Source organism: Sander vitreus, chromosome 14 (assembly GCF_031162955.1).
Source record: "Sander vitreus isolate 19-12246 chromosome 14, sanVit1, whole genome shotgun sequence".
NCBI lineage: Eukaryota > Metazoa > Chordata > Actinopteri > Perciformes > Percidae > Sander > Sander vitreus.
Genome location: NC_135868.1, coordinates 502,501 through 517,500, shown reverse-complemented (window position 1 = coordinate 517,500; position 15,000 = coordinate 502,501). Strand labels below are relative to the sequence as shown.

Genomic DNA, 15,000 nt, shown 5'->3' with positions numbered 1-15,000 from the left:
ACACACACACATACACACACACACACACACACACATACACACACACACACACACATACACACACACACACACACACACACATACACACACACACACACACACATACACATACACACACACACACACTCACACACACACACAGAACGTGGAAGGTGTGTTGTTGCCAGAAGACACATTTAGTTTCAAATGAAGCTGGAGGCAGCAGAAATAAACACAGCTGGCTGAATTATTTAAACATAGCGGGTTAGTTCAGGACGCCCCCGTCTGTCGCTTTCACGTCACATTTTGGTATCGCCTCAGCTCGCTTGGAACCTCGACTGAGGTGGTACTAAATAAAGTACCTGTTAGCAGGTACCAGGTACTTTTTTTCGTAATGGAAAACCAAAAAAGGCGAGTAGAGTCGAAGCGAGTCGAGCAGGTACCACGTGATGGAAAAGCGCCATAAGGTGCTTTCCTGATTGTTTGTTGTCTCCGTCCCAGGTGACGTCTCTGAACCATAAATATTTCCGTTCCCACCTGGAGGATAGTCTGTCTCTGGGGCGCCCCCTGCTGCTAGAGGACGTAGGGGAGGACCTGGACCCCGTCCTGGACAACATACTGGACAAAAACTACATCAAGTCTGGATCAACTTATAAAGTAGGACGTTTCTTCTTTCTCCTACATGGACTCTGTTATATAAGAGCTCTTGATCAAACTATATTGTTATATAAATATGTATGTAAGAAAACCCATACCATGCCATCAGTTAATGTGGCTTCGTGCAGGTGAAGGTGGGAGATAAAGAGGTGGATGTGATGAAGGGCTTCACCCTCTACATCACCACCAAGCTGGCCAATCCGGCGTACAGCCCCGAGGTCAGCGCCAGAACGGCCGTGGTCGACTTCACCGTCACCCAGCGCGGCCTGGAGGACCAGCTGCTGGGACGGGTCATCCTGCTGGAGAAACAGGTACATGCCCCGGGCTAATGGCTAGCTAGGTAACTAGTTAGGTAACTAGTTAGGTAGGTAGCCCGTTAGGTAGGTAGGTAGATAGGTAGCCTGTTAGGTAGGTAGATAGGTACGTAGGATAGGTAGGTATGTAGGTAGGTAGATAGGTAGCCTGTTAGGTAGGTAGGTAGGTAGATAGGTAGCCTGTTAGGTAGGTAGGTAGGTAGGTAGGTAGATAGGTAGCCTGTTAGTTAGGTAGGTAGGTAGCCTGTCAGTTAGGTAGGTAGATAGGTACGTAGGATAGGTAGGTATGTAGGTAGGTAGGTAGGTAGCCTGTTAGGTAGGTAGGTAGGTAGATAGGTAGCCTGTTAGGTAGGTATGTAGGTAGGTAGGTAGATAGGTAGCCTGTCAGTTAGGTAGGTAGATAGGTACGTAGGATAGGTAGGTATGTAGGTATGTAGGTAGATAGGTAGCCTGTTAGTTAGTTAGTTAGTTAGGTAGGTAGGTAGGTAGGTAGGTAGATAGGTAGCCTGTTAGGTAGTTAGGTAGGTAGGTATGTAGGTAGATAGGTAGCCTGTTAGGTAGTTAGGTGGGTAGGTATGTAGGATAGGTAGGTATGTAGGTAGGTAGATAGGTAGCCTGTTAGGTAGTTAGGTAGGTAGGCTGTTAGTTATGTAGGTAGGTAGGTAGATAGGTAGCCTGGTAGTTAGGTAGGTAGGTAGCCTGTTAGTTAGGTAGGTAGGTAGGTAGATAGGTAGCCTGGTAGGTAGGTAGGTAGATAGGTAGCCTGGTAGGTAGGTAGGTAGATAGGTAGCCTGGTAGGTAGGTAGGTAGATAGGTAGCCTGGTAGTTAGGTAGCCTGGTAGGTAGGTAGGTAGATAGGTAGCCTGGTAGGTAGGTAGATAGGTAGGGGCGGAGCCAGAGGTTGTAAACATTTTGGTTTTTTATGTCGTATAACGTTTTTGTTGTTCTTTTTAAAACCGTTTTCGAAGCTTTTTCTGATGTTTTTGTCACTTTTAATTTTTTTTATTATTATTTTTTGGGGCTTTTCCACCTTTAATGTTGACAGGACAGCTAGGTGAGAAAGGGGAGAGGGGGGGGGAAGACATGCAGGAAATTTGTCAGAGGTCGAATTCGAACCCTGGACCTCTGCGTCGAGGCATAAACCTCTCAGTACATGTGCGCCCGCTCTACCACTGAACCAACCCGGCAACCTGTCACTTTTTTCCAACGCCTTTTTAGCGACCAGAACACAACAAATGTTGAGGATGACTCATGTTCCCTCCTGCCTCCTAAAGAGAGCTCTGATCTTTCTAGTTCTACGTTCCTTAACACATGTAGGCTCGCTGCCGGTCCAGTCAGAGAGACTGAGGGGAAATTAAGTTATTTTAAAACCGTTAAAGATTCCCCAGCCCTAACCATCTACATAGATCTGAATGGTCCACCCTTGTGGTCGTCCCCCCCCCCCACCAGGAGCTGGAGGCGGAGCGAGTGAAGCTCTTAGAGGAGGTGACGTCCAACAAGAGGAAGATGCAGGAGCTGGAGGACAGTCTGCTGTTCAGGTTGACCAGCACCCAGGGGTCCTTGGTGGAGGACCAGTCTCTGATCGAGGTTCTGAGGGTCACCAAGACCACCGCCCAGGAGGTACTGCTGTCTGTCTGTCCATGTCTGTCCCTGTCTGTCCCTGTCTGTCTGTCTGTCTGTCTGTCTCTGTCTTTCTCTGTCTGCTTGTCTGTCTGTCTGTCTGTGCTCCTTTCACATTGTTACTCACTGTGGACTTCTATTTATTTCACCAAATTAACAAGCACATCTTTTGAGCAGCATAACACAGGTATAATGGCCTAAAACATAAAGGTAAAACATGATGTTTATTTTTCAAAAATAGAAAAACGGTTGAATCAGGGAAAACATTTTTACTTTTTTACTAAATATCGGCGGGTTCTAATAAGACGCATTTACGGACGGTTGGAATTTAAAGAATCTGAAGAACAATACGTCTTTTTTTTAGCTTCTTTCTAGGTTAAGTGTAGCCTAGAAATCTAGACCACCCTAGCGGCAGCAAATGTAATCTGCAGCCAGGGTCGTCTAGCAACTCTCTGTTGGCTTGCGAGCTGGAAAAACCAAACTCTGGTCAGGCCAATCACATCGTGTATAGAGTCGGTGGGCGGGGCTTATGGCTGCTGCTGGTGAACAGCGGTCTCTGGAATCGGCTTTTAAACAAAACCTGCTTTTTCAAACCCGCTGAAGGTATTTTGTATCGTGAAGGTCAGTGTATGTCTTTTCTTCCAGGTGAGCGAGAAGCTGTCGGTCGCGGCAGAGACAGAGGGGAAGATCAACCAGGCCAGGGAGGAGTACCGGCCCGTGGCCACCAGGGGCAGCATCCTCTACTTCCTGATCGTGGAGATGTCGCTGGTCAACGTCATGTACCAGACGTCTCTGCGCCAGTTCCTGGGGCTCTTCGACTCGTCCATGCAGCACTCGGCCAAGTCGCAGCTCACCTCCAAACGCATCGGCAACATCATCAACTTCCTCACCTACCAGGTGTGCACGAGCCTAGGAGCATTTCTTATTACATTACATGTCATTTAGCTGACGCTTTTATCCAAAGCGACTTACAATTGCTACACATCTCAGAGGTCGCACGCCTCTGGAGCGACTAGGGGTTAAGTGTCTTGCTCAGGGACACATTGGTTGATGTATCGCAGTGGGAATTGAACCTGTGTCTCCCACACCAAATGCATGTGTCATATCCACTGCGCCATCATACACCTATATATAGACCTGGTTTTTGTTGGTCAATGGCGCAATCACTTCCCGCTGCCTCAAGATAGCAATACTCCCAGAATGCACCTGCACACACCTTCCTGTAAGACCCGCACGCCCATGGGCGCAAAAATTTGTGCAAGATGGGTGCAGGTGCATTTGCTATTTAAACGACATGGGCGCTGGACGGGAAACTGACAACTGCGTCGGTCTTAAACTAGCGGAGACACTTGCATCGGGCTCTGCACTGCGCTGGGTGCAAGATAGGGCCCTGTGACTGGACATGTCAATAAAATAAAAACACAGAGGCTCTAACGTCCGTGCCAGCGTGAACCAAGACGCCCTTTATTTACTTCCACATTTTCAGTGGCAGTGCAGCTTTACTCTTTCCTGTTTTACCTTTCACAATAAAAGCCTAACTTAAATTCACTCAGCATTTCACAAAAGAGGAAACTATGTGCTATGGAGGAGAACAACAGTCCGTTCTGCACTGGTTCTTGGACCTCCATTTCTCAAGCTTCCTGTTGGAAGGTGTAACTGACTTAGTACCTGTTTGTCCCTCCGTCAGGTGTACTGTTACACAGCCAGGAGTCTGTATGAGGAACACAAACTGCTGTTCACTCTGCTGCTGGCTCTGAAGAACGACCTGCAGGCGCGAAACATCTCGCATGCCGAAGTGCTCACCTTTGTTAAAGGTACCACAACCATCCTCCTCTTCCTCCTTCTCCCTCCATTCTTTTCCCATTTCATCTGACGGTGAATGCTGTTTGTGTGTGTAGGTGGAGCCTCCCTGGATCTGAACTCTGTAGAATCCAAACCACGGCGCTGGATCCTGGATCAGACCTGGCTCAACCTGGTGCAGCTGTCCAGCCTGCCGCCATTCACCCAGATCCTGAGCCAGGTAGAACCTAAACCCACTCACGTTGGAGCAAGTAGAACCCAAACCCACTCACGTTGGAGCGAGTAGAACCCAAACCCACTCACGTTGGAACAAGTAAAGTTGGAACATGTAGACCTACAGAAGTTCTGTTTCCTTGTGTCCAGGTGAGCCAGAACGAGCGTGCCTGGAGGACGTGGTTCGACCATCCGACGCCGGAGCATGCCAAACTGCCCGATGGGTACGAGGAAAAGCTCGACACCTTCCGGAAGCTTCTGCTCATCCGGAGCTGGTGTCCCGACCGAACCACCGCTCAGGTCTGACTGCTATACATAAATAACAGCAGGGCAAAACTAGCTAAGACAGAGCTGATGTAGCTCCGGCACCGCCAATTAATTCAGACCACTTCATACTCAAATGCTTTCTGCTGATGACATGTTTACTTGTTTACTTTGACTCTCATTCTCTACAGTGTAACATCAGCACTCTAGTTTCTCCTGTCTATCGGGACTTTTAGAGGTTCTTTTATGTTTATTTACACACCTGATTTGCACTTTTGAGACATTTTTTTTGCCGCCTTTTAAAACTTTTTTTTTTTGCTTATTTTTGTCATGTTTTTCCACAAAAAAATTAGTTAATATTTTTTACATTTTTTACGCCTTTTTATAGTTTTTTTCTACTTTCTGAGTTGTTTTGTTTTTGACAATATTTTTGAGTTTTTGTCGCCTTTTTTGAGTTTTTTCTCCAAATGTTTTGTTGCTTATTTTTCGAAATTTTTGTTGTGTTTCTCAACCAAAAAATTGACAATATTTTGACATTTTTTATGCCTTTTGTTTCAAAAAATGTTTTAAACAGCAGGGCTGTAAGTCTAATTTTATACATATACAGAAAATGACACAGAGAAATACATCAAATGTACATTTTCATTCCACAAAAATAACTCCCAAATAACATTTGATAGAAAACTGACCACAAGATGTTTTATACTAAGAAAGATAAAGATTCTTAGGCTGTCTAGTTTGATAATCATGTTATTGTGAATTGTTAACAAAATAATATCGGAAACCATGGGATAAATCTGTATTTATTTTATTGTTTTAATCCCAAAAGTACACGTTTGTGCCATTAATTAAACTCGTTCCCTACGCAGTAACGCCAGCACTCTAGTTCCTCTCTCTAGTTTCTTCCGTGTATCGGGACTTTTACAGGTCCTTTTATATTTATTTATTCACCTGATGCACTGTTAGGACTGCATCCAATTCCGTTGTAAATGTACAATGACAATAAAGACTGTTCTTCTAAGGTGTAATGCCGGCACCCTGGCAGCGAGAATGAAATACAGTGTGTATTTGTGTGTTGACCAGGCGCGTAACTACATCTCGGACTCTCTGGGTCAGCAGTACGCTGAAGGTTTGGTTCTGGACCTGGACGCCATGTTGGCAGAGAGTGACAACAGGACGCCAATGGTCTGTCTGCTGTCGATGGGCTCTGACCCGACTGAAAACATAGAGAGGCTGGCCAAGAACAAGGTGAAGGAATGGGATGGATGGATGCAATGGGGGGAGAGATTAATGTACTGTTTTAGGCTACTTAATAACATGTTAGTGTGAGATTTTGGACACAGCGCTGCTCTCTGCCTGCAGGGGGCGCCGTGCCGTCCCATCTCCATGGGGCAGGGCCAGGAGGTTCACGCTCGCAGGCTATTGGCCAACAGCATGACGGACGGCGGCTGGCTCCTCCTCCAGAACTGTCACCTGGGACTGGACTTCCTGGACGAGCTGCTGGAGACGGTCACAGCGGCAACGCCAGAGAGCGTGCACAAGGGTTTCCGTGTGTGGCTGACGACCGACGTGCACCCCAGGTAACCAGACGGTTTCTCACACACACACACACACACACACACACACACACACACACACACACATGAATACGAGTGAGGGTTTGGTAGAAACTTATGACTCGTATAAAAACATAACAAATGTCAAATGTAAACAGACTCACCAGCAGCCTACATTTGAAGTATTAGCAGGGTTCAACAATCAGGGTTTCCAGATGACCCGGGGAAAGTAAATATAACCCAGTCAACGTATCATCAACGAAGTCATCCTTCTTCTGCCTCCGCCAGCATTTGTTTTTGTCCGTGTCCTTTTTCGAGTTTTTTCTCCACTTTTTAAAAACATTTTTGTTGCTTATTTTTGACGTTTTTGTCACGTTTGTCAACAAAAAATGTATACATTTTTTACGCCTTTTTAAAAAAACAGCAGGGCATTTCTAAGTCTTATTTTATACATATACAGAAAATGACACAGAGAAATACATCACATGTACATTGTCATTCCACAAAAATAACCCATATACTGTATAATGACTACATTTGATAGAAAACTGACCACAAGTTTTATACAAAGAAAGATTCTTATCCTGTCTAGTTTGATAATTATGGAATTGTGAGTTGTTAACAAAATAATATCTGAAACCAGAGTTTGTCTGTCTGTCTGTGTGTGTGTGTGTGTGTGTGTGTGTGTGTGTCTCTGTATGTGTGTGTGTGTGTGTATGTGTGTGTGTGTGTGTGTCTCTGTGTGTGTGTGTGTGTGTGTGTGTGTGTGTGTGTGTGATGTTTTGTCTCTCTCCAAAGAATTTTTAGTGCTTTATGTAACACACACACACACACACACACACACACACACACATACACACACAGACAGAGACACACACACACACACACACAGAGACACCTGCACACACACATACAGAGATACACATACAGAGACACACACACACACACACACACACACACACAGACAGAGACTCACACACATACAGAGCACACACACACACACACACACACACACACACACACACAGACAGAGACACACACACACACACAGACAGAGACACACACGCACACACACACACACACACAGACAGAGACACACACACACACACACACACACACACAGACAGAGACACACACACACAGACAGAGACACACACACAGACAGAGACACACACACACACACACACACAGACAGAGACACACACACACACACACACACACACACACACACACACAGACACACACACACACACACACACACACACACACACACACAGACAGAGACACACACACACACACACACACACACACACACAGACAGAGACACACACACACACACACAGACAGAGACACACACACACACACACACAGACAGAGAGACACACACACACAGACAGAGACACACACACACATACAGAGACACACACACACACACACACACACATACACACACACACACACACACACACACACACACAGACAGAGACACACACACACACACACACACACACACAGACAGAGACACACACACACACACACACACACACACACACACACACACACACACACACACACACACACAGACAGAGACACACACACACACAGAGACACACACACTCCAATTTAAAAAAGACAGCTGATCTTGGTGCAGCAGCTTTGGAGAAGGTTGCTAATCTAGTTAACTTTTTGGCAGTCACAGCGTTCATCAAACCAGAACAGATGACTTGCTGATGCTTTATCACGAGTGGAGTTAAGATGTTTGAACTGAACATCTATAATGTCACTGTGTGTTTTGTGTACAGGTTTCCCATCACCTTCCTTCAGTCCTCCATCAAGTTCACCAACGAGCCTCCTCTCGGTAAGAAGAGTGTCCCCGAAGGGCGATTGGGTGTGCAGCAGATATAAACACATACGAGACACATGAATACATACATATTTAGGTAGTCATATATTGGGCTTCTGGTCCTGTTTACGATTGGTTTAATCAATCGCTCGTATCCATCTTCATCAGGGATGAAAGCCGGTCTGAAGAGGACGTTCAGCGGTGTCACTCAGGACCAGTTAGAGATCAGCAACCTGCCTCAGTGGAAACCTCTGCTGTACGCCGTGGCCTTCCTGCACACCACCGTGCAGGTCTGTTCACAGTCTCTCTGCTCGCTCAGAGCTTTAAATCTCCACAAAATGATGATTCACCACCTGGAAAAAACCTCATTCAAATATTTACTACAGAAGGTTTAAAGCGGGGGGGGGGGGCAAACTGGAAAATAAGAATCACATCAAGGGCCAGACACGTAGCGGTCATTGACATCAAAACAGTAAAATATCTTTGACTGTATTACTGCATGATGCTTTTCTTTGGACATTTGTCGCATTTTTCATCATTTTTGTTGCATTTTACAACTTTCTTTGTGGGTTTTTTCAACATTTTTGTCACTCTTTTCGACGTGTTTGTTGCTTTAAAAAAAAATAAAAACAATGTTGTCTTGTTTTTGTCATTTTTTGTGTTATTTTGTCGACATAAAGCCTACAAAAGTATGCAAAAAAGTTCCTTAGCCATCTTAGGCCGGCCACACACTGGCTGCGTGGCGTGAGCATGTCAGCTGCGTGGCGTGAGTGTGTCAGCTGCGTGGCGTGTCAGCTGCGTGGCGTGTCAGCTGCGTTGTGTGAGCGTGTCAGCTGCGTGAGCGTGTCAGCTGCGTGAGCGTGTCAGCTGCGTGGCGTGTCAGCTGCGTGGTGTGAGCGTGTCAGCTGCATGAGCGTGTCAGCTGCGTGGTGTGAGCGTGTCAGCTGCGTGGCGTGTCAGCTGCGTGGCGTGTCAGCTGCGTGGCGTGAGCGTGTCAGCTGCGTGAGCGTGAGCGTGTCAGCTGCGTGAGCGTGTCAGCTGTGTGGCGTGTCAGCTGCGTGAGCGTGTCAGCTGCGTGAGCGTGTCAGCTGCGTGGCGTGTCCGTTTATATTTCGGCTCCCATGGTAACAGGTTAGAGCGTGCACACTGCCTGTGTGACACACACGTCTCAGGCGCTGCTCGAGCCGGAAACACGTGCATGCTAGAAATAGTTCTGACGCCTATTTTAGCGTTTCCAGGCAACATAGAATAGGAAAAGATGTTCATATGTCATTTTGACATGAATACATATTAATAAATGACATGTTGATGTTTGAAAGTCTCGAGGTTTTGACATAAATGCAGATATAAATGCAATTTAAAATAATAATAATTATCGATTTTCTAATATTGCACCTGTCAATACAGAACCAAATATTCTGGAGCCTATTTTGCCGTCAATCCTGCCGACGTTGTCTTTGAGGTAATCAGATTTATATTGATTTATATTTATGGGAAACATCCATGTGTACAGACAAGGCTAGCAGCAGCAGCAGCAGCAGCAGCAGCAGCAGCAGCAGCAGCAGCAGCAGCAGCAGTAGCAGCAGCAGCAGTAGCAGCAGTAGCAGCAGCAGCAGCAGTAGCAGCAGCAGCAGCAGCAGCAGCAGCAGCAGCAGCAGCAGCAGCAGCAGTAGTAGTAGCAGCAGTAGCAGCAGCAGCAGCAGCAGTAGCAGCAGCAGCAGCAGCAGCAGTAGCAGCAGCAGCAGCAGTAGCAGTAGCAGCAGTAGCAGCAGTAGTAGTAGCAGCGCTGCGTCAGACACGTTTCTGGGGTGTAAAGACATAGAAAACGCCACGCAGCTGACACGCAACGCCACGCTCACGCCACGCAGCCAGTGTGTGGCCGGCCTTAGAGTTTACCAAATCAAGCAAAACAAATATTACATTTTTAAAAGCAGCCAACTCACAGCTACCTGTTTCACAGCCTGGATATGAAATCTCTCTGCTGCTTCTGGGGGAATTTCTGCGTCTTAAAGCTTTGAGTGTATTTACAGTTTGAAAAACAGTTTCCCGTCTTTTTGATTTGGTGCACAACTAGGCGGGGTCAACATTGAAAACCTAAATTGTTATGTGTGCCGGATCAAAACCTGTGAGGGGCCTTGAGTTCGACAAGTGGTTTAAAGTCTCTGCAAGATGATTACCCAGGAAATGAATTGAAATGGAAAGAAATGAGCCTAAGAGCTGAATAATATGATTTGAAAATATTTCTGTTTTTTTTTGTTCCTCTCGCTTCCTTTGTCCTCCCGCCAGGAGCGCCGTAAGTTCGGTCCTCTCGGCTGGAACATCCCCTACGAGTTCAACCAGGCAGATTTTACTTCCAGCATGCAGTTTGTGCAGAACCACCTGGACGACCTGGACTCAAAGAGAGGCGTCAACTGGAGCTGCCTGCGCTACATGCTAGGTCCGTCTTCTGTAAAGTGCTCATATAATGCTTTTGGTTTTTTCCCCCTTTCCTTTATTGTGTTATATATCTTTTTTGTGTACATATTATAGGTTTACAAAGTGAAAAAGCCCAAAGTCCCCCCCAAAGGGACTTACCATCTCTAACAGAAAACACTGTTCACAAACTGCTCCAAACAGCTCTATTGTAGTCCAGCCTTTACTTCAGAGACAAACGTGGTCACTTTGGAACACACGTTATAATGCTCGCCTAGCTGCTAGCATGGCACGCCCTCATACTCTGCTTCTGACTGGCTAGTAGTCCTTACCTAGGTACTGTCAGGGCACGCCCTCATACTCTGCTTCTGACTGGCTAGTAGTCCTTACCTAGCTACTGTCAGGGCACGCCCTCATACTCTGCTTCTGACTGGCTAGTAGTCCTTACCTAGGTACTGTCAGGACACGCCCTCATACTCTGCTTCTGACTGTCTAGTAGTCCTTACCTAGGTACTGTCAGGACACGCCCTCATACTCTGCTTCTGACTGGCTAGTAGTCCTTACCTAGGTACTGTCAGGGCACGCCCTCATACTCTGCTTCTGACTGGCTAGTAGTCCTTACCTAGGTACTGTCAGGACACGCCCTCATACTCTGCTTCTGACTGGCTAGTAGTCCTTACCTAGCTACTGTCAGGACACGCCCTCATACTCTGCTCCTGACTGTCTAGTAGTCCTTACCAAGGTACTGTCAGGACACGCCCTCATACTCTGCTTCTGACTGGCTAGTAGTCCTTACCTAGGTACTGTCAGGACACGCCCTCATACTCTGCTTCTGACTGGCTAGTATGTAAACCTATTCCAGTACAACCTCTAAATACAATTATGAGGTCTTTACGTCTACTCTGCTCTTTATTCTACCGGACATGAACCAGACTGGATTTCATCTTTCAGATTACATGACAAGATAAAATAAGATACAACACAGGACAACATATGACAAGACAAAATACGATATGCCAAGATACGACACAACAAGATACAGTATGATGAGATGCAATGCAACGAGATAATACACAACAAGATGCGACAAGATATAACACAAGAGGACAGACAAAACATGACACACAACAAGATATGACACACGACAATGCAAGATAAGACACGACAAGATACGACAGACAACATGCGAAATGAAACGACAAGATGAAAGCTGTAAAAGGCGGGATATGAAAAAAAATACAACACGGACCCCAACGGGCCAGACTGATCTCATGAAATGGCGTATGTATGACACGCCAATTGGTACGCCATTATTGGCGTGTTATCAAGACGCATACTCTCTTTTTAATGTTTATCAACGCCGTTTGGCCTCCATTGACTTACATTACCTTGTGATTGCGTGTGAATGGACGCCGTAGCGAGTAGTATGAAAGGGTGAAAATCTGTGTAGGGAGGTTGGTCGGGGGGGAGGATGGATCAAACACAGGACGTTTCACCCAGGAGACCGGGGATCGGGTCCCGCGTGTCACGTTTCCTAAAGTCAACCGTCGTTTCCTTCTTGCGATAACATGCCAAGTGGCGTGTATGTTGTGAGACATACATAGCTCAAAATGCATACAGATAACACGCCACTTGGCTTAAGAAAGTGTGCGTGTATGTTTATGTATGCGAAGTCATGATGTCATGTTGAACAGGCTGGGTAAACGAGAAAGAAGGAGACTCTCCTCTTGCTCAGAAAGTGCAGTCAGAGTGCTCTTGGGCCAAGCACTAAACCTCTGACTTCCTGAGTGAAGCAGCTGACGGCATAAGATCATTAGTTCATGATAACGTTTTATAAAAGCTTCCCCCTGACTCTGTGTCTTCATGTCCTAACCCAGGCGAGGTCCAGTACGGCGGCCGGGTGACAGACGACTTGGACAAACATCTCCTCAACACCTTCACTCGGGTCTGGTTCAGTGAGTACACCTTCAGCGACAAGTTCTGCTTCTACAAGGGCTACAGCATCCCCGGGAGGGCCAAGACGGTCCAGGACGTCCTGCAGCACATCGAGGCCCTGCCGCTGGTCGACTCTCCTGAGGTCAGAGCACGCTCGGAAACACAGCAGGGTGCAAAACATGAAGGCTGGATGTCTGAGCTATGTAACACATCCACACTAGGGATGCACCGAATCCAGATTTTTTGGGTTCGGCCGAATACCGAATCCACTGGTTAAGATTCTGCCGAATACCGGATCCTCCTCCCATCCTCAGTCCATTAACACAGTAAACACATTAAGCTCTATTGACCACAGAGGAGCTTGTAGACAAACTTAACTTCCCTGTTTGCAGGTCTTTGGGCTCCACCCCAACGCTGACATCACCTACCAGACCAACCTGGCCAATGAGACGCTCAGCACCATCATCAACATCCAACCGAAGGACAGCGGGGGCGGGGCCGGGGAGACCAGGGAGGCCAGCGTGCAGAGACTGGCCGGGGAGATGCTGGAGAAGCTGCCACCTGACTACGTCCCGCACCAGGTGTGTTCATGTGTTGACGTGGACTTAGGGCCTGTTTACACCAATACGCTCGTGGGTGAAAACGACAAAATATTTTATCAGATGTGCCTTTCGTTTGCCGACGGCATTTTTGGGGCTTAAAAATGCAAAAAAGTGAAACCACCCTCCAGAGTGGAAATCTTAAAAACACTTTTGCGTTTTCTCTTCAGATCGTTTCCGTCTAAACATAGCCTGAGTCTCACATTGCCAGACTTTCCTCCACAGCTCTGTGGAGGAGGGTCTGTCTAGGTCCACACAGCATTCCTGGATGGGAGGAAAACGTGCTCTGGTTTATTGGCATTTCTTTAAACCAATCACAATCATCGTGGGCGGGGCTAAGCTCCGGACGGAGCCACGGTGCCTCTGCTAAATAGTCTCAGGAAGGAACTTGTTTTGGTGGAACATGTGGACGTTCAAAAGTAGTTTTAGTCGTGCAACAGAAACCTCAGATTGGACAGATAGTCTAGCTAGCTGTCTGGATTTACCCTGCAGAGATCTGAGGAGCAGTTAACCATTATTACTCTTAATCGCGTCAGTTTCTCTGCAGAAATATTGAGTAACTCTGAGTGTGTTTTTAAGGTCAAAGGTCAACTGCAGAAGATGGGTCCGCTTCAGCCAATGAACATCTTCCTGCGGCAGGAAGTGGACCGCATGCAGCGAGTCATCAGCATCGTCCGGAGCACGCTCACCGACCTCAAACTGGCCATCGACGGTCAGACGCACGCACGCACACACACACACACACACACACACACGCACACGCACAGGCACACACACGCACATACAGACATAGTGCGTTTCACTATCTTTGTGGGGACCCGTCATTGACATAATGCATTCCCTAGCCCCTTACCCTAACCTTAACCATCACAGCTAAATGCCTAACCTTAACCCTTACCCTCACCCTAACCAAAGCTGTCGGGACCCCACAAGTATACGGTTTTTGGCCCCCACGAATATAGTTAAACAAGAACACACACACACACACACACACACACACACACACAGACAGACAGACAGACAGACAGACAGGCGCACACACACACACACACAGGCGCACACACACGCACACACACACACAGACACACAGACAGACATGCCGGCCCCGCTATTGTCTTAAAGATATCGACACACACACCAACGCACAAGTAGAAACTTCAGGCCGCTTACGTAGACTATGGAGAAAGCTCTGCGTGGAGTCTCCACAGAACCATGAATCAGAACCAGTAATCAGAACCAGGAATCAGAACCATGAATCATCCTTAAGACGGTGTATGTGACTTGTGTGGCTGCAGGCACCATCATCATGTCGGAGGACCTGCGTGATGCTCTGGACTGCATGTTCGATGCTCGGATCCCCCGCCTGTGGCTGCGGCTCAGCTGGCCGTCGGCCACGCTGGGCTTCTGGTTCAGCGAGCTGCTGGAGAGGAACCAGCAGCTGAGCAGCTGGATCAGCGCCGGACGACCCAACCAGTTCTGGCTCACAGGCTTCTTCAACCCACAGGTTGGTTCAGACGCGTCCAACACAGGGAAGATCAGGGCTGGGATTTAAATCAGGAATCAGAGGTAGAGTGCTACGTGCTTATGTGCTTCCGTTGGAGCAGTTGCCCACTCATTTAGATTATTTTTTTATTTATTTTATATTCAACTTTTTTGTCATTGTGCAGAGTACAAGTACAAAGACAACGAAATGCAGTTTGCATCCAACCAGAAGTGCAAAAAGAGTAGAAAAGATCAATGTGATATACAAAGTATAGCCAAGAAATATAGTGCAGTGTAGACAGTAGTATACAGTTGCTGGTTTGGAG

General features: G+C 47.0%; 1 protein-coding gene across 1 annotated transcript in view; it reads left to right on the top strand.

The window, feature by feature from the left end:
• The window catches only part of dnah5l (dynein, axonemal, heavy chain 5 like), a 94,179-nt gene that overhangs the window by 74,599 nt on the left and 4,580 nt on the right, over nt 1-15,000 (top strand). Inside the window, exons 66-81 of the mRNA XM_078268230.1 lie at nt 481-636; nt 765-947; nt 2,400-2,570; nt 3,216-3,467; nt 4,258-4,384; nt 4,469-4,590; nt 4,734-4,883; nt 5,931-6,095; nt 6,210-6,427; nt 8,206-8,261; nt 8,415-8,536; nt 10,533-10,683; nt 12,536-12,735; nt 12,986-13,174; nt 13,772-13,904; nt 14,488-14,696. Coding sequence (XP_078124356.1) covers nt 481-636; nt 765-947; nt 2,400-2,570; nt 3,216-3,467; nt 4,258-4,384; nt 4,469-4,590; nt 4,734-4,883; nt 5,931-6,095; nt 6,210-6,427; nt 8,206-8,261; nt 8,415-8,536; nt 10,533-10,683; nt 12,536-12,735; nt 12,986-13,174; nt 13,772-13,904; nt 14,488-14,696 — 2,604 coding nt within the window. The remainder of the gene's footprint in view (nt 1-480; nt 637-764; nt 948-2,399; nt 2,571-3,215; nt 3,468-4,257; nt 4,385-4,468; nt 4,591-4,733; nt 4,884-5,930; nt 6,096-6,209; nt 6,428-8,205; nt 8,262-8,414; nt 8,537-10,532; nt 10,684-12,535; nt 12,736-12,985; nt 13,175-13,771; nt 13,905-14,487; nt 14,697-15,000) is intronic.